Raw genomic sequence first — 18,237 nt, 5'->3', positions numbered from 1 at the left:
CTATTTGCTTACAAAGACCCTGTAAGGAATCTTACTCCTTAACGATTTGGTGGCTAAGTGTGTGGAAAAATAGAAATTAAAGCCACACACTTTCCCATCTGCTCTCTTTGCGGGGGGGGGGGGGGGGTACACTCACTTTTGGCTTATGCCAGGCATTCTTACCAAAAGGCTTAACCAAAAAATAAAAATAAGCTTTTTAGAAAAAATTGCTTCGGAAACAATTCCATACTTTGGTACTGGGATGGAAATGAAAGGATCCATTTAAAATGTGCATACAGACAAGTCAGTCAAAACCTGGGTGGAACTGCTTGATTAAATCAAGAAATCACAGCTTTTTCCTAAATGAAGCAGCTTCCCCCCACGCCGGCTTATACGGGACAAATAAAAAGCATTCTTTCAGGCTATCATGCACTGTGGTGGAAAGAACACCAAGCAGGCAGAGGGTCCAGTGCGGCCACTCGAGCCCGGGGCAGGGCTGTATGGATCTGTCGCTGAGTCTGTGTTCTCTGCCTCCCCTGCAGAGTGTCGGAGTCACACAAGTAAAAATTGAGAAGACACATTAAACAACGGCTATTACAGCTGCACGTCCCGCTTACTACATGTCAGACACTGTTCGAAGCACCTCACACATATTAAGGCATCTAAAACCCACAGCAACCCATTATCACCAGCTGGGGAAACTGAGGCACAGAGAGGTCAAATAAATCGCTCAAAGTCCCAAAGCAGTCTAGAGGCTGGCCGTTCACAAACCTGCTCCATCTTCTCCCCAGATACAGTAGAGCTAAACTACGTTTCCAAGCCTTCCTCGCAGTTCCACGTGACCTTGTCGGCCTTGAAATATGAGCAGAAGCACATGCGCCATCTCTAGAACTGGCCCACAAAACTCCACGCTCCACCCGCTTAATGACGATGATGAGAGCCGCCGTGGACGGCAGACTCAGCATGTGGCAAACCAGGAGAACCCAAGCATCGGCGGCCCTCCTTCACCTTCCAAAAACGTGATACCAGCAGTCTGGGGAAAATTGTACTAGGTAAGCTCATACTTTCCAACACCAGAGTGAAAAATATCACCAGTCCACAACTTTATGTAAAATGCATCTTGTGACAAAAGTCTGATTCTTTTTTTTTTCAAAGAGTTAAGACAATATTCCACATTTGGTTAATGATCTCAGATGTTATCGCTTTCTAATTTAGTGTATAAAATACTATGCTGTTACAGCATCAGATGATGTTACTACAGATACGACTGGAGATACGGGTCACAGGCCTTCTGGGTTTTAAGGGTAACATTTCAACCACCCACCACTGATTAGTCCTTTCTTAGTACAAACGATAACACATTGTAGGATTATGAATGTTTTGACACATATGCACAATACAGACCTCTTTTGGTAGTTGACAGATTCTTTTATTAACAATCAAAAAGCTTCACACTTACAATAGGAAAATAAATGTTTCTTTAATGAATAATTAAATGAAAACTATACAGAACCTTATAGAATTTTTAATATGTACTATGCGTATCTTGGAAGACAGGACATTAGCTTGTTGGGATCACAGGGTACGACTGAAAATGAGACAGTAATTCATAAAAGTTACCTAATAAATTTCCCAGACAGTTCTCCTGAAATTAAAACAGGAAATAAAATTTGTATTTATATCTGGTTTTAGGTATGATTCAACACGCATCAATCTTAATTTTGTGATTTTGATGTTACTTTTTTAAAGGGACTCAACAGAAATTCAAAACTCATTTTTAGATCGTGAACTTGAAGTGTGCGATGAAGTTGTAATTTCTCAACATCAAAGGTTAATTATTACACAGCAGTTGAAGCAACAGATATGATTTCCTGGACAGCGTGCGTCTGGGGTCCTGTGTCCCCCCAGCACTGATCACAGGGATGTTTTCAAAGCACATCTCCGAATCGAGCGGGCACCACTGATTCGGCCACAAAGTCCTTCTCGGATAGACAATACTGGTTCTTTTCAGAAGAAATGGCTATTTTACCTTCCCTGTTTCTTTTCTTTTATGAAGAACAGGGTTAAACAGACACTATCCACTGGAAGATTAAAATCTTTACTCCGTAAATTATCTTAGTGTCTTCAAATCTATCCGCCAGGGAGGCAAACCCACAATCTTAGTGAAGGACCCTGCTGTCCCTCATTCCCTCGACATAAAGTCACAACAAAAATAGGGGCACATAGAAATTCCAACATTAGATTTGTTTGGAATCTTAAAGCTTAGTCAGAGCCCAAAACCTTTATATAAATCAGGAGTCTTTGCATCTTTGTCAGTTCAGTACAAACCAGGGTGTAGCAGACAACTTGTATTCAAAAGCCCATCTTTCAAAAAGGTCCCACTTTTCTAGATGGTCTGTGTAAACAGGTCACCGCCTTCTTTGTGTAGGTGAGCAGTAACCACGTGACTCCCGTTTGCACTCCCTGTAAGTCACTTTACTGTTCAGTCTTGAAGTGTTTTCAACCCACAAGCATCAACACACACAGAGTTATCACCAACCTCATCAACACTGCTGACAATTCATAAAACCTAAATCCTTTTCTAACTGAATTCTAAAAGTGCCTTGAATTCAAATCCTTTTAAAAACTTCAGTCTTCAATATTGAAACTGCTAACTTACTCCATTTTTCCAGGAAAAAACAGAAAAATAAAGTTGGGGGGAAAAATGTTAAAATAAACTTGGGAAAACATCCTGTTAAAAAATAGGTTTGAGAAAAAACCTTTATAGATATATATATTATAATATTTATATATTTATATATATTCCAATAGAAGGGCAAACCCATCTGGATTGCTCACCACAGCATTATTGTAGTAAATAACCATTAGAAACAAATGAGATATTTGGTAATAGAATTGTAAGGTAAATTAGGAAATGTCCAATTGACAAAATAGTACGCAGCCATTCAAGACAAAGAGGAAGACGATGAAATATGGGAAATGCACGACCATGTTAAGCCAAATACAGAAAGAACCTGTGACCTGTAAACAGCTTCATCCGCAAAAAAGAAACAGGAACACAACCTGACATGCTGAGTCACTGTATTGAGGGTATGGTTTTCCCTTTATTGAAAAAACTCAATACAAAGCTTCTGTTGGGACTGTACATTTTTTAAAAGAAAAGCAAAACATCAAATGGGATACAATAACTCAAAAACAAGTGTTTAGAAATAAATGAGGGAGGCACCTCCCTCCATTCTGAGGGAGGCACGCGGCTGACCTCATCTGGAAACCACTTGTCTCTACCCATGAAGGCAGCACCTGACCAAGCGCCCGGCCAGAACCATCTGTGACCTCCTCCCTTCATGGACTTTATCAGCTTGGCCCTAATTTGTCCATTTTGAGAAGTTAGACAATACACATTTCTAGGTTTGAGGACAACATTTCACATCAAGTCTTTGTGTTTCTCCCTAGACGAAAATTCAGATGCACGACTATTTCTTTCTCATTATAAAGCAATTCTCAATTAGCAATCAAGTAATATTTTTTAAAAAGACAAAATGGTGATTACCCAGTGTTACATGTGACCATAAACAATTAAAGACCATTGGGTGACACCGCCAGAAGCAAAACTACATGGAGGATTACTTACAAAAAGAGCAATTTTCAATAGAAAACTGTTCCCCTTGGGAAATAAATTTAATATTTTGTTCTTAAACAACTGGGGCAAAAGACTAGATTTCCTACAACAGAATGGGATGAGAAAGGCTTCCACAGACCCCTAACAGCATAGGAATGGGATACTTTTGATGGTTTTATGATGACAATTTAACCCCCCTAGCCATTCTAGCTCTCTGAAGGAAACGTTCAGTGAAAAGACCGAATCATACAAAGCATTTAATATTTTCAAACAGTTGCCCAATAACAAAATTGTAAAACAGGAAATTATTCATAGCATTACGTTTATCAAATATCTGAATAAGCCACATTCAGAAATGCTATCCTAGAGCAGCTTACTGGTATACTGTGGTACTTCGAGCTACTACAAAAATAGTTGGAAATTGCTTAATGCACTCGGTGTAACGATAATGCTTTACTTTTTGCAAGCCATGTATCTCTCAGATACATTCTCCCAGTTGATCACATTCCAAATGGCTTTCAGATAATCAGGCCTGACATTTTTATACTGAAGGTAATAAGCGTGCTCCCACACGTCAATCCCCAGCAGGGGAATAAGACCTATTGGAAAGAATGGGGAAAAAAGCAAAACACTATGAATTTCCATCTAAAACACTGCAGCTTCTCAATTTAAACTTCATCCTATGCATACAAAATTATCCTTTACAACATTCGCATCCATTTTCAGTTTCTTATATAAATAGGAAAACGGCCTAAGACTAAGTATTCCTATAAAAAGATTTTAAACTTTACTCTTTGGAAGAAAATGTGATGAATAGTAAAAATAATTAAAGTAGACTTGGGAAAATCAATTAACTACAGTATTTGAATAGCTGTTCTTAAGACACCAACAGATGCACCCAACAGACAATTCTCAGTGGTCCTCAGTGGGGGTCTTACAAGGTATGTTATGTTTGTGGGGGCTGTTGAGGACCTCCCAGGACCTGAGCATCCAGAGGCATTTATGAGAAACCTGCTCTGCTCCCCAAGGCTAACGTTAGTCTTAAAGAATAGAACGCATTTAATGAGACACTAGCAGAAAGGATAAATTAACAAAGAAAACTAAATAGGACTAAAGAAAAAGATACACTGCTTCCAGAAATTAAACAGTATAAATGAAGAATTAGCTGTATCTTTAAAACATTCATTTAGGGCCAGCCCAGTGGCATAGCAGTTAATTTTGCACACTCCATTTTGGCAGCCCAGAGTACATGGGTTCAGATCCTGGGTGTGTACCTACACACTACTCATCAAGCCATGCAGCGGTGGCATCCCACATACAAAATAGAGGAAGACTGGCACAGATGTTAGCTCAGGGACAATCTTCCTCAAGCAAAAGGAGGAAAATTGGCAACAGATGTTAGGTCAGAGCCAATCTTCCTCACCAAAAAAAATAAACAAAATTTAACAAATAAATAAAATTTTAAAAACACACTCATTTAGAAAAAGTCTCAAACTAAATCATAGCTCTTCTCTAAGAAAACAATTCTCAACCAGTACAGCTTGATCAGTTGTGAGGTATGCCACTAATAACTTAGTATTAATAATTAAGGTAATGAAATTTATCAAAGTTTTTTCCCATAAAGAAATTGCCATGACTTTTACTTATTTTCATTCCAAGGGGCTTTCTTCAAGTGGGAGGGAAGGAGGGGTAGCTGGGATTCACCTAGAAATCACAGCCTTTCCAGGCAGGCACCTTCACGGCCACACGTGACTCTACAGCAGGCAGGGCTCACAAATCTTTCGTGGCTTTTACAAATTCTGTGGCATCTCACTTTCCCAAAAGAGCTGTTTAGATTCTGGCAAAATCTGAGCACATCCAGGGAAGTGGGTCTCATAACCCAGTCTCCTGACGTGTGTAGGGGGAGAAAAAGTGGCTGAGAACTGCTGTGGTTTGATGTCAAGGCGTCACCGTGGGCTCGTGACATGAAAGACCAAAGTTGAAGCTAACCTCTGGATGACTTAGGACTCTGCTTCCTAAAGAGCTTCTAATGCAATCTGGCTCCACATCAAGAAGGATTTGGTGAGCCCAGGCTGGAGCTTCTAAGCCAAGCATTTTCATATACCAAAACCCCCAGAAAAGCAGCCGTCTGGAGCTCTAGTTCCAGACTGATGACGAGCGCCCAGCAGAGAGGGCAAGAGACTCGGGGCTGAAGTCAGCCTCGGTTCACACGTCTTTTCCTCCCTCTCGTTTATCTAATTTTAGTGCGCATAATTATGTAAGCCGGTAGGAACTCTGTCAGATAAAGCAGAGTTTATGTTTAAAACATTTTTTGGTTAATGTGTCTGTAAAATTACACGTGCTTATTTTGGATAAGATTTACACTTCAAAATATCAAGGACTTTTAAAGCATTTTCTGCTTGCACAAGACTTGAGCATCGTCTGTTAAGATTTGCTCAAATTAGTACATACTCAAGATAGGTTTAAACGCCGCTAGTTTTTCTTATTTCAAGTTAAATGCTTTCTTTTTTTTTTTAAGGAAGGTTAGCCCTGAGCTAACATCTGCTGTCAATCCTCCTCTTTTTTTTTTGGCTGAGGAACACTGGCCCTGAGCTAACATCCATGCCCACCTTCCTCTACTTTATATGTGGGATGCCTACCACAGCATGGCTTGCCGAGCAGTGCCGTGTCCGCACCCAGAATCCAAACCAATGAACCGTGGGCCACCAAAGCGGAACTTGAGAACTTAACCACTGCGCCACCAGGCCAGTCCCTCAAGTTAAATGCTTTCTAGTGAACATCTCTCCCAAATGAACATGTGACAATGTTCAAATCTCACCTGTTGTTCCCTGCAGGGGATCCTGGTTAGGACAGGCAACAATCTGGAGGCGTCCCTGGTCCTTATTGAAACCAAGCCAACCCCAACCCGAGCCTTGGACACCAGCCGATACAGCGGTCAACTTCTCTTTAAATTTGTCGAAGGAACCAAAGTCACGTTTGATGGCGTCCAGCAATTCCCCTATTTAAAAAAAAAAAAAACCCAAAAAAACCCACAAATAAATAGATTACAATTATTACAATAGAATATGTTATTACATATTTAAATATGCTTGTCATACGGCCCAAAATACAACTAGATAACGTCATATAGAAGACACAGCATAACCCAGCGAGACTACATAACACCGTGTTACGTCGTGTCATAAGGTCTCACAGTTTTAATTCACACGTTTGTCACTGAAGCGTGCCACAGGGATTTCTTCACTCACTGGGCTATCAAGAAAGAAATAATATTTTAGCTTTCTTTTTCCCTCAATAGAGAATTTACTTTGACTTCTACCTTATCTCTTCTGTCTCAATTTGGGAGTAAAATGTTATGGCTGTTATTTGATTTTTCTCGAAGGCAGCCTACATCTTTCCTACCTCAATTATATCATTTTTAAAAGAGCGATTTCTCTTCTATTACTAAACTAAGGGGACACTGTAACAGATGAGCCCTTTTATTCTGTAGCAATATAGAATACAATTCTAGATCGAGCACATCAACTAGGCCAAAAATATTACTTCTCTGATTCTACCGGCTTAAGGTAATCCTCTATTAAAGGCAGAAATAATGGAATAAAGTGAGGCAGATAACATAAAACGGCAGAGAGTACCAAAACCTGCGGGCTGAACGTGGGGGTATGTGAGATTCCGGTAACTCACAAAACCTCAAAACTATTAAGGCTTGGTCTGAAGACCTAACTCAGAAAAAATAAAATGTCCAGTTTCCCACACTGACTCCCCCATTCATCTTTTTATCCTCCAAATGAAACCGCTTATTTCAGTGCATAAGATGCCTTCTCTAACATGATTAAAAACAAACAAAAAACAAAACACAGAAACGTAATATACACGCCAGAAGCCCAGAGACAAGAAAGGGGAGCAATATTTAAGCCCCATATCTTCCCGGACTGAGGAGGATAATTAAAGCCGCCTGGGCCACCACACGCCACACAGGAAGTCAAGTAAACAAGGACAGTGAGCAAGCCCATCGGCTCTGCACCCCCTCATCACCTGCACTTGTCCTGGAAAACCTAATTTTCTGGGACAACTGACTTCTTATCAGTTAGGAAACAGTAAAATAATAGTAGTAAAATAATGGCATTATTCCGAGCACCTCACATATAATAACATTTCATTCTCAAAACAGCCCTATTATTACCCAGGAGCACAAAGATGAAGAAGGTAAGACACAGAATGGTTAAGGACCTCACCTTAGGTCCCAGAGCTAGTAAGGGAAAGCTCGTCCTTCCTGAACCCTGAGTTCCCCAGGCTTTCGCTAACGTACAGTACAATTCAACCAAAAAGAGACACCGTACATGATATTATGTGTATGTGAGTATAAAATCTGATGTTATAACTCCCTGAATGTATTATCCATTCTTACGTATATCCCTTTAAAAGTTAGAATTTTGCTGGACTCCTTGTTACGAAAAATACGCCATTATGAGACCTCAGGGAGAATTAAGGCAACTTAAGAAAATCAACATTCGTTCCTATGGTGCCCAAAATGCCGCCAAGCTTGCACCAATATATACCAACCTTTGGGCTCTCCCCCGCCATTGGGGCTCAGGTTTGTCCAGAAAATGGTATGATTGATATGGCCTCCACCATTGAACTTGAGTGCAGGCTGCAGAGCAATCTGAGCTGTCACGTCCCCTGAAATATTAAAATGCAAACACATTTTTCTAAATTCTTACTTTTTCAACCATTTTATACACTACTTTTTTCTTTGTAAAGTGTCAGATAATTGGATCAGCTTATCGGTAACATCCTATTGATCCTAAAATTCCACAACTTAAAGCTTCTACATAAAAACACCTTCCCAAAACTATTTGTCCCATGGGTTTTTAGTTCAATTCAGAATGTGCTCAACCACCAGTGAGAGGCCCAGCCCAGGGGGCAAAGCTGGTAGAAAATTCACTCCTGAGCTTCAAAGAACTCAAGAGCTTTCTTGGATAGAAAAGATTTTAGCCAATGAAATAATAGAAAGAACAAAGCTAGGAAACAGTGCAATGCTAAAATGTAGGGTTCCATCCACAGACTATATGGAAAATTTTCAATTCTCATTTCTAGTTTTCACTAGATATTCACTAGGAATATTTCAATGTTACCTTAGCAAGAAACTGAACATAGTCAGAATGGAACTCCCGATGTTCACCCCGAAACTTACTCTTCCTATGGCCTTCCCCATCTCTGTAAGTGCCAACTCTTTGCTCAAGACATTTTTGATAACTTGGTCATTCTTTACTTCTTTCCTCTCACCCTCCATATCCTATCCACCAGCAAAGCCAGCTCTACCTGTAAAACGCATCCAGGATCCCAGCCCTACCTCCTCCCTCTGGTCCACACCAGCAGCATCCCCACCTGCATTCGAGCCTCCGCCTCTCACGGGTCTCCTGCTTCCATGTCTGTCCCCTACAGTCTCTTCTCAACACAGTGGCCAGAGGGCTCCTCTAGACGCCAAGGTGATCACGGCCCTCCTCTAGTCAAACCCTGCAAAGGCTGCTCTTCTCTCTCAGCATGAACCCCAAGTCCTTGCAATGCACGTCAGCTGACCCTCCGCACGTCCTCGCTGGCCCAGCTCCAGCCACAACGGCCTCCCCGCACTGACATGAGAAGCTCCACGTGCTCCCAGCTTAGGGCTCCCACTGACTCCTGTTGCCTGTGCTGGAATGCTCTTCCTGGAGACAGCCTCACGCTTCATTCCCCCACTTCTCCTTCCAGTCTCTACTGAAACATCAACCTCATCAGTGAGGCCTCCTCTAACCACAATATAAAATAGGCAATTCCCCGCCAGCCCCTCCAGACCACTTCCCCTACTTTGTTGTTCTCGATAGGACTTACAACCCCCGGCATACTACATATTTACTTGTTCATCTGTCTCCCCACTGGAATGAAAGTTCCAGGGATGACAAGGACTTCTGTGCATGCTGTATCCCCAGGGCCCAATATATTGCCTCATATGTAACAGGCACTCAATAAATGTCTGTTGATTGACTAGATAATTGAATACATTGAACGTAGTTTCTAAGGGAAAAAAATTAATTCCCTGGTACCTATATTCAAAAAAAAAGTTATGTTTGAAGAATTTTTTTCTACCTTGCTAAACAAGCAGGGAAAGAAAAATATTTTTTTCTATGCTTTCAAGAAGCTACAAATTAACCGAACTCTTAGGAAAAATGGGAAATCTCTTGTTCAATAAACACTGAGTGCTTATTATTCACAAGATACAAGAGGCAAAGTAAAGAACACAAAGAACCACTGAGAACTCTGCTCTTAGGGAGCTTAAAGATAGAAAAAGTTCGCTACTTATGTTCATATGTAAGAAATCTCGCTTTCTGAAGCTACCAGGCCAAACCTCCAGTTGTTTAGCAATTCAGAAAGGAGAGAACCTAGTGATATCTGAATACACAGATAATCTTTTTTTTTGTTTCTTAGGGTTTTTTTTTTTTATGGGTGAGGAAAATTGGCCCTAAGCTAACATCTGTTGCCAATCTTCCTCTTTTTTCTGTTTTTTTTCCCTCCCCAAAGCCCCAGTACATAGTTGTATATCCTAGTTGTACGTCCTTCTAGTTCTTCTGTGTGGGACGCTGCCATAGCATGGCTTGAGGAGCGGTGCTAGGACTGCACCCAGGATCCAAACCAGAGAAACCCGGGCCGCCAAAGTGGAGCACGCGAATTTAACCACTACGCCATCGGGCCAGCCCCACACAGACAATCTTTGAGAGTTTTTTTCTGATGCCAACTTTTTGTTGTTTACAAAATAATTTTCTTACAGATCAGTGTTCCCTTTATTAATTTTTCCTGAAGAGTCACCCTAAAAATAAATGTAGGTTTTATATTGCTTTTTAATAAATCAACAGTAACAAATTTTTCGAATGGGAAAGAAATATGCTTACTGAGAAACAGTTTAATGATCTCCAAGTTCACTTAATCATTTTTAAATTTTAATAGAAATTTGGGGCTTAATATCTGCTTTGAAGAACTTTCCTGAAGTTCAACATTTTCTTTGGTTTCACCTGTTTTTTTCCTCTGTTAAATGCAATGAAAGTTAAATATTTTTGATGTTACTCACTTGTGATGAGATTAATGTTATTTTACTTACATTCCTCTTTTCTCCCAAATTCTCAAACACAAAAACTTAACTCTTCAATAATTTTTAAAATATAATTTTTTAAATAAAAGAAACCTATGCGGGGACTTACTAATTTACAGGCAATATGGTATAATATCATGTAAAGCTTTTTTTCCAGTGGTTTTCACTAAACAAGTGCAGCTTTGATTGCGCAAGAAGCAGACTAACATTAAGCTGTCTTTAAAATATTGACAGACAGATTCACGGGTGCCAGACGTCACGTAGGAAACACTTTCACAACGGGCCTATTCCCCAGCCTCTCATTACCACAGGCTTCCTGGATTTATTTCCTAAATCATCAAAACTTTTCCCGTATTTGAGGGAACTGATTGCACAAGCAAATCTTCCAGAATGTTGTAACTTCCACTTCTTTTTGTTGAGCCAATTACCTCATAAACAATCGGGCTGAAATACTACACTTTTCCACTAGATGCCCTCAGTCAACAAGATGTCACTGTCTTGAAATTTACACAACAAATTTCACAGGACTGCCACTCCAAAGTATTTTTCAAATACATTTTTTTACCTGTGTAGCTTATTAAGCCATACATGCAGTTGGAAACACGACTGTTAATTATTTTCCTCGTGCAAACTACTGATTAACTAATAGTTGAAAAGTGTAATACTATTTTGTATAGAGACATTCTATACAAAATCATAGAATTCCCTATCACAATAGGGAAATATTCCCATTATAATATTCCCATACACACCCCCGGACACAAAACACACAATGTCCACAGCTACTGCTTTTGTCAACTATGCTGTTAAAAAAAAAAAGTAACTCCACATTGTATTATAATATTGAATTCTAAGTAAATACAAGCTCGTTTCAGTTTCCCACAAATTGGATATTTTCATTGCAAGTTTGGGCCCATAAGTCAACAAGAACAGGTGAAGTGGTTCTATTGACTAGAGAGGCATTCCCTTAAGGGGACACGCCCCGCTGTCATGACTCCCAGTTTAGCCAGGTTCTCAAAGCCAGGCAGCCGGGCACCTACCCTTGGCCAGCGCCTCCTGGTACTTCTCCTCGGTGACGTTCAGGTTGTTCACATAGGCCGCGTGGTGCTTGCTGTGGTGCAGCTGCATGATCTGGGCGTTGATGTAGGGCTCCAGAGCGCCATAATCATACTGCAAGTCGGGGAGGCTGTGCTTCTGCCGGGACCCCAGAGACCCCAGAGCTGGCACCAGCTTCCTGCTCGTGCTGGAAGAGAGAGCGTGCACAGACCGATTCGACCGCGCGCACCTGTCTACGCAGACGAGGCTGCGGAAGAACCAGCGCAGCGGACCTTTCCGGATCGTTGGCTCCTCCACGTTCTTTGAAGCATTCAATCAACGCGGCAGCCCTGCGCCCCCGCCGCACCTGGACGCGGTCAGCGGACACCTGCCGGCAGGCCGGGCCGCCCGCCGCGTCCCCGCGCCCCCCGCCCCGGAGAGGCTGAGCGGGGAAGGAGTGCGGGGACAATGGAGGCAGCTGCGGCCGCGAAGCCGGCCCCGGCCCGCCGCCCGCCGCCCGCGCCCCTTCGTCCTTGGGGCCGTGACCGCGTCCCCGGCACCTCACCTGCACGCCGCCCGGCACAACATGGTGACCGTCCAGATGGCAAAGCACCTCGGAGATCGCGCCGCACACACGGCCCGCGGCGGACGCGCGTCCCGGCCGCTCTTCAAGGGCACCACCAGCCCCGCGGCTCCGCCCCCTGAGCTCGCCGCTACCACCCCGGGGGGCGCGGGGCCCTGGGCTCAGGGGACGCGAGAAGAGGGGATCCGGCCGGCCACCTTCTCCAGTGGGTCGCGGGACCCGCGACGCTCACCTGCCGTGCTTCGGGGCGTGTCGCCAAAGGGAAGGCCGCCGTGCCCCCCCCCCCCCCGTCCCCCGGGTGAGATGGTACGGTCCGCGGCCCCGCCCCGCAGCAGCACCGCCCCACGGAGCCCGGGGGCAGGTCCTGGAGGCGGGGGCGGGGCTGGGTCGGCGCCCGGGTGCGTCCCCGCCCCTCCCCTCCGGGCCGTGTTTGGGCAGCCACGGGGCTGGCAACGTCTCCAGGGGAAAGGCTGTTGTTTCCCTGAGCGGCCTTGGCGCGCCCCGCGGGCTGCTGAGGTCCTTCGGAAGGTGGGTCTTGGGCGCTGGTAAGATGTGGGGCCGGTGCCCCTCTAACCGCTGCCCAGAGTGACCTTTCTTTCCCAGTGAACTGACCTTGGGACCTCTGGCAGGCCGGAGCCAGGTCAAGGGCGGCCTGATGATAGCGGTTACTGAACACCTACGATGTGCCACCAGGGACTGCGCTGCAGGGTTTACACGCATTTATCTTTATTTCACCCCTAGGGTCCCTATCGTTGACTCCAGGCGACAGTTAACGAGCTCACTGAGGTGAAGAAGTTTGCCCTGGTAACACAGTTAATAAGTGAAAGAGTCAGGATTAGAACCCAAAGTTCATACTTTTTTTTTTTTAATTATTTTATTGAGGTCATGTTGGCTTAGAACACGGTGTAAATTTCGGGTGTACCTTATTATGTTTCAGCTTTTGTGTAGCCTGCATTGTATTCACCACCAATAGTCTAGCTTTTATCTGTCACCATAGTATGTGCCCCTTTACCCCTTTCACCCTCCCCCCACCCCTTCCCCTCTGGTAACCACTAATCTGTTCTCTTTATCCATGTGTTTGTTTATCTTCCACATATGTGTTAAATAATACAGCGTTTGCCCTTCTCTGTCTGACTTATTTCACTTAGCATAATACCCTCAAGGTCCGTCCACCTTGTTGCAAATGGTGGGATTTTGTCCTTTTTTATGGCTGAGTAGTATTCCATTGTGTATATATATCACATCTTCTTTGTCCATTCCCCACTTGACGGGCACTTGAGTTGCTTCCAAGTCTTGGCTATTGTGAATAATACTGCAGTAAACATAGGGATGCATTTATCTTTTTGAATTAGTGATTTCGTGTTCTTTGGATAAATATCCAGTAGTGGAATAGCTGGATCCTGTGGTATTTCTATTTTTAATTTTTGGGGAAATCTCCATACTGCTTTCCATAGTGGCTGCACCATTTTGCATTCCCACCAGCAGTGTATGAGGGTTCCTTTTTCTCCACATCCTCTCCAACATTTGTTATTTCTTGTCTTGTTAATTATAGCTATTCTAAGAGGTGTGAAGTCCTATCTCATTGTAGTTTTGATTTCCATTTCCCTAATAATTAGTGTTGTTGAACATCTTTTCATGTGCCTGTTGGCTATCTGTATATCTTCCTTGGAAAAAAAAGTCTGTTCATATCCTACATAAGACTAAAAAGCTTCTGCATGGCAAAGGAAACCATCAACAAAATGAAAATACAACCCACCAACTGGGAGAAAATATTTGCAAATCATACATCTGACAAGGAGTTAATTTCCAAAATAAATAAAGAACTCATACAACTCAACAACAAAAAAGTCAACAACCTGATCAAAAAATGGGCAGAGGAAATGAGCAGACATTTTCCTTTACTATCTTGATTACTAAGCCCTACCAGTCAAGTTTTGGGCATGTGTTTGGAGTGACTTCATGAACCAACCACTCAGCAGAATATAAAAAGTACAACAGAAGATTCATTCCGACAGTGTCTTATAGTCTAATAAGCTGTAAATATCAGATGTTTTCTCAACAATTAAAAAAAATTCCTGAATTATGTAAATCCTCCCTGTATAGAAGTTGGGAAAGCTTTACACTGTTAGTGGCCTGAGTTGGGCCCTTATGGAATAGAATAAAAGAAAATAAAACAGTAGATGCTGAACAAAGCATGTCAGAGTTTCAGTGACTTTCTTCCACCCTCTTCGCAAGTCCCCCATCCCTTACCTTCCACCCCCAATCTCCACCCCTCACCGCCAAGGATGACTCGGCTTTGGATTAGGAGAATAACAAACCCAAAGGGGAAACACCCAGCATGGTTTCACAGTAAGAGGGCTGAGGCTTACTGGAAATCAGGAGATTGTAGCCAAGGGTATGTGACCGGGTGAAGGAGGAAATTCAGGTTGGGAACTGGTTATGGATGCCCTTAAAACTCAAACATGGGGTGGGTAACAGGAAGCTGAGAAGCATTTTAGCTGATGTGAGGCATGTTGAAAGTAGTTTTTCAGGCAAGGCAGTCTGGCATTGACATCAAGAGGGGTGGGCTGGTTAGGAAGCTGTTGCAAGAACCCTCGCAAGAGGTACTAAGAGCCAGTTTTAGGGTACCAGCGATGGGAACTGGAAGAAAAGGGCATTGTGAAGGATGAAACCACAGAATTCAGTGACAGATCTGTCACTCATAAAAGGGCTTGTTCCAGTGAAAACAAGACATCACTATTAGGAGACTGAGCTGAGCCAGGCTGCGTCGATGTATTTGTTGGTAGAGATGATGATACTTTGAGACTTAAATTGAACCCCAGGATACGGTCTTATAAACAAGCAACAAAGATTGGGGGGCAGGGCAGTGACAGTGACAGTCAAGTAGAAGAGTCTCTAACATCCTACCATCAGCTGCATCCTTCTAGACGACAACCCGGACACTGACAGGATCCAGGATTGAGACCAAGGGTTTGGAGGCTGTGGGAGGTAACGAGAAGTTTCTTATCTTCTTAGTTTACCACGTCCAATAAACAGGCCACATTTTCATTTTTTGAGTGGCCACTGTAAGAATACTCGTTCAATTAGCCAAGGAGTTAGATTATACTTGATTGGGGTTAAATTCCTCCGGCCAGCTCAGGATCCCGTCGGCTACATCAGGGCACTGTGACTGTGGATTTCCCTTGAATAAACTTCCCAAGGCTGCTTCATGGCCATCCTCAGACCCAGCAGTCGAGACCAACATATTGACTGGAGGAGGCAAAATTTGGGTGGAGATGAAATCATTTTGAGCCAGTTATTAACTAATTGCATTCATATTCTAGTAATGGAGATCCAGCCACAGTCTCTTAAAAACAGAAGAGTGTAGGGGCTGGCCTGGTGGCGTAGTGGTGAAGTTTGTCCACTCCACTTCAGTGGCCTGGGGTTCACGGGTCCAGATCCTGGGTGTGGACCCAGGCACAGCTCATTAAGTCATGCTGTGGCAGCATCCCACATACAAAATGGAGGAAGATTGGATGTTAGCTCAGGCACACTCTTCCTCAGCAAAAAGAGGAAGATCAGCAACAGATGTTAGCTCAGGGCTAGTCTGCCTCACAAAAACCAAAACAAAACAAAAAAGCAGAAGAGTGTATTCTCTCACGTAAGTAAAGGAGCTCTTGAGTAGGAAGTCCAGGGCCAGGATGACAGTGCCATGAATCATCAAGGACCCAGGCTCCTCTATCCTCAGAGTTGCCTCATGATCCTTAATAGCTTCTAGAGCACCAGCCATCTCACCTTCCTTGCCATGAAGGGGGAGGGCAAAAGGGTGGGCCTCAGCTGTCTCCCTTTTAAGGATCCTTTGTGGTAGGTTCACCCAACAAATTCCACTCAGAATTTAGGTACAAGGCTACACCTAGCAACAGAAGAGGCTAGGAAATGTTGTCATTTAGCTGTGACATTTCCAGTCTGAAAAAACGTGAAATAGTGTAACTAAAGGGGAAATGAGTAGTGAATTAGAAAATGAGAAAATAGCGGTTAACAGATCCTTTGATGTGGCTTTATCTCTGCATGCTTGGGCATGAACTCTGACCATTAATGGAATGACCTACCTTCTCTTTTTTTCTTTCTTCCTTTTTTTCCCACCGTTTGAATCACAAATCTTACCCAGACAGGAATGAAGTGAAAACTGCAAGTGGGCGTGCCAACTTTCTTTTGCATAATTGGGATTGTTATTAGGACCAAGAGTAATCAAGGACCCAGGCTAAAAGAGAACGTGACGACAAAGATACAATATCATTAACAAAGGTTTCAAAGTGAGCTTCCCCCGGACCTCAACATCAGGCAAATTATAATTAGATTGTATTCTCAAAGAACACATTAATTACTGGAAATGAAAGGGGGATTTTGGCTCAGAACAAAAGTATTTTATTTTATTTTATTTATTTTGCTGGGAAAGATTCACCCTGAGCTAACATCTGTTGCCAATCTTCCTCTTTTTACTTGAGGAAGATTGTCCCTGAGCTAACATCTGTGCCAGTCTTCCTCTATTTTTTGGTGTGTGGGAGACCTTCACAGCATGGCTTGATGATCGGTGTGTAAGTCCATGCCCAGGATCCGAACCCACAAACCCCAGGCCACCCAAGTGGAGTGTGCACACTTAACCACTATGCCACCAGGTCAGCTCCCAAAAGTATTTTATTGAAGAAGACATATGGTGGGTTGATTGCATCCATAAAGGGAGAAGAGAACCAACATTACTGAGCAGATTGTCAATGTGTGCCAGGTACTAGGTCAAAAGTTCTACCTCAGCTCTCAACTCTCGCAACTTCCCTGTGAAGTGGCTTATTCCACTTTTGCACAAAGACAGTAAGTGACTTGACCAAAGTCACACACAGAGCTAGTAAGTAGTAGAGCTGGCCTTTGGATGTCTTGCTGTCTCTGTTAATCCTGACGGACCTCCGTGCCTTTGAGTGGCTGCCACACCCTCTCCCACATTCTTTGCACCCAATAGAATTGAGCTCCACCCTACCTTCTTTGTGTGTAGCCCAACTTTTGAAACTGCCTCCCTTCTTCTTCCTCCTGTGCTGCTTCCCAGCTTATTCCTGTCCTCTCAACTCTTGATCGATCTCTGGCCTCATCTCTTGCAGGTGGCTCAGATCAGAACTCTTGAACCTGACACTTGGTATTGCTCCTTGGTTCTCACCTTGGGTCATTTATCCCTTCAATCCCCTTTGCTTCTTAGACTTAGTGAGGCTGGAGCTTAGCCCTCCTGGAGCTCCCCTTGGCACTGGCCCACCTCACTGACTCTTCCCACCCATGCCTGCGGAGAGAATCAGACTTGCTGGCCATGAACCTGGGAAAACAGAACAGAATGGAGGGAGGGTGAAGAGAAAAGTTGTACCATATTTAGAATCCAGCAGATCCCTCCATGAAGACTATGCAACATCTGCCCCTTTGGGAGAATGAACAACCCAACCATCATCCCAGCTCCAGGTGTATTAGTCATGGTCCTCCACAGAAACAGAACCAGTAAGATGTGTATGTATAGAGAGAAAGAGAAGCATTCGAAGGAATTGGTTCACATGGTTATGGAGGCTGGCAAGTCCAAAATCTGCAGGGTGAGCCAGCAGGCTGGAGACCCAGGAGAGCTGATGGTGCCGTTCAGTCCAAAGGCAATTTGATGACGAATTCCCTCTTGCTTGGGGGGAGTGGCGGGGGTGGGGGGACGGAGGTCAGTTTTTGTTCTATTTAGGCCTTCAACTGATTGGATGAGGCCCACTCAGATTATGAAAGGCAATCTGCTTTTCCCAAAGTTCACCAACTTAAATGTTAAAGTCATCCAAAACACCCTCCCAAGTTGACACATGAAACTAATCATCACCCCAGGTGAAAAAACAACATGGCTAATGCATTCCAGGTAAG

The 18,237-nt window shown here is 43.4% G+C and overlaps 1 protein-coding gene across 1 annotated transcript; it reads right to left on the bottom strand.

Annotated features, from left to right (window-relative positions):
• Positions 1-3,048: 3,048 nt before the first annotated feature.
• Positions 3,049-12,479, bottom strand: SOD2 (superoxide dismutase 2). The gene is made up of 5 exons (XM_046669785.1): positions 12,319-12,479; positions 11,759-11,961; positions 8,162-8,278; positions 6,417-6,596; positions 3,049-4,197 (listed from the first exon to the last, which is right to left on the bottom strand). Exons 1-5 carry the CDS (start codon positions 12,339-12,341, stop codon positions 4,052-4,054), a joined length of 669 nt encoding a protein of 222 aa, XP_046525741.1. The 5' UTR covers positions 12,342-12,479; the 3' UTR covers positions 3,049-4,051.
• Positions 12,480-18,237: the final 5,758 nt, after the last annotated feature.

Source organism: Equus quagga, chromosome 8 (genome assembly GCF_021613505.1).
Source record: "Equus quagga isolate Etosha38 chromosome 8, UCLA_HA_Equagga_1.0, whole genome shotgun sequence".
Taxonomy (NCBI): Eukaryota; Metazoa; Chordata; class Mammalia; order Perissodactyla; family Equidae; genus Equus; species Equus quagga.
Note: the sequence above shows the minus strand (reverse complement) of the source record. Positions and strands in the feature narration are given on the sequence as shown.

Bases quoted from the DNA above. Each gene is read 5' to 3' on its own strand.
- SOD2 (XM_046669785.1), bottom strand. From the start codon at position 12,341: ATGTTGTGCCGGGCGGCGTGCAG. The intron at 11,962-12,318 runs GTGAGGTGCCGG...TCTCTCTTCCAG, and splicing joins TTGTGCCGGGCGGCGTGCAG to CACGAGCAGGAAGCTGGTGC. The intron at 8,279-11,758 runs GTAGGTGCCCGG...TTAATATTTCAG, and splicing joins CCAGGAGGCGCTGGCCAAGG to GGGACGTGACAGCTCAGATT.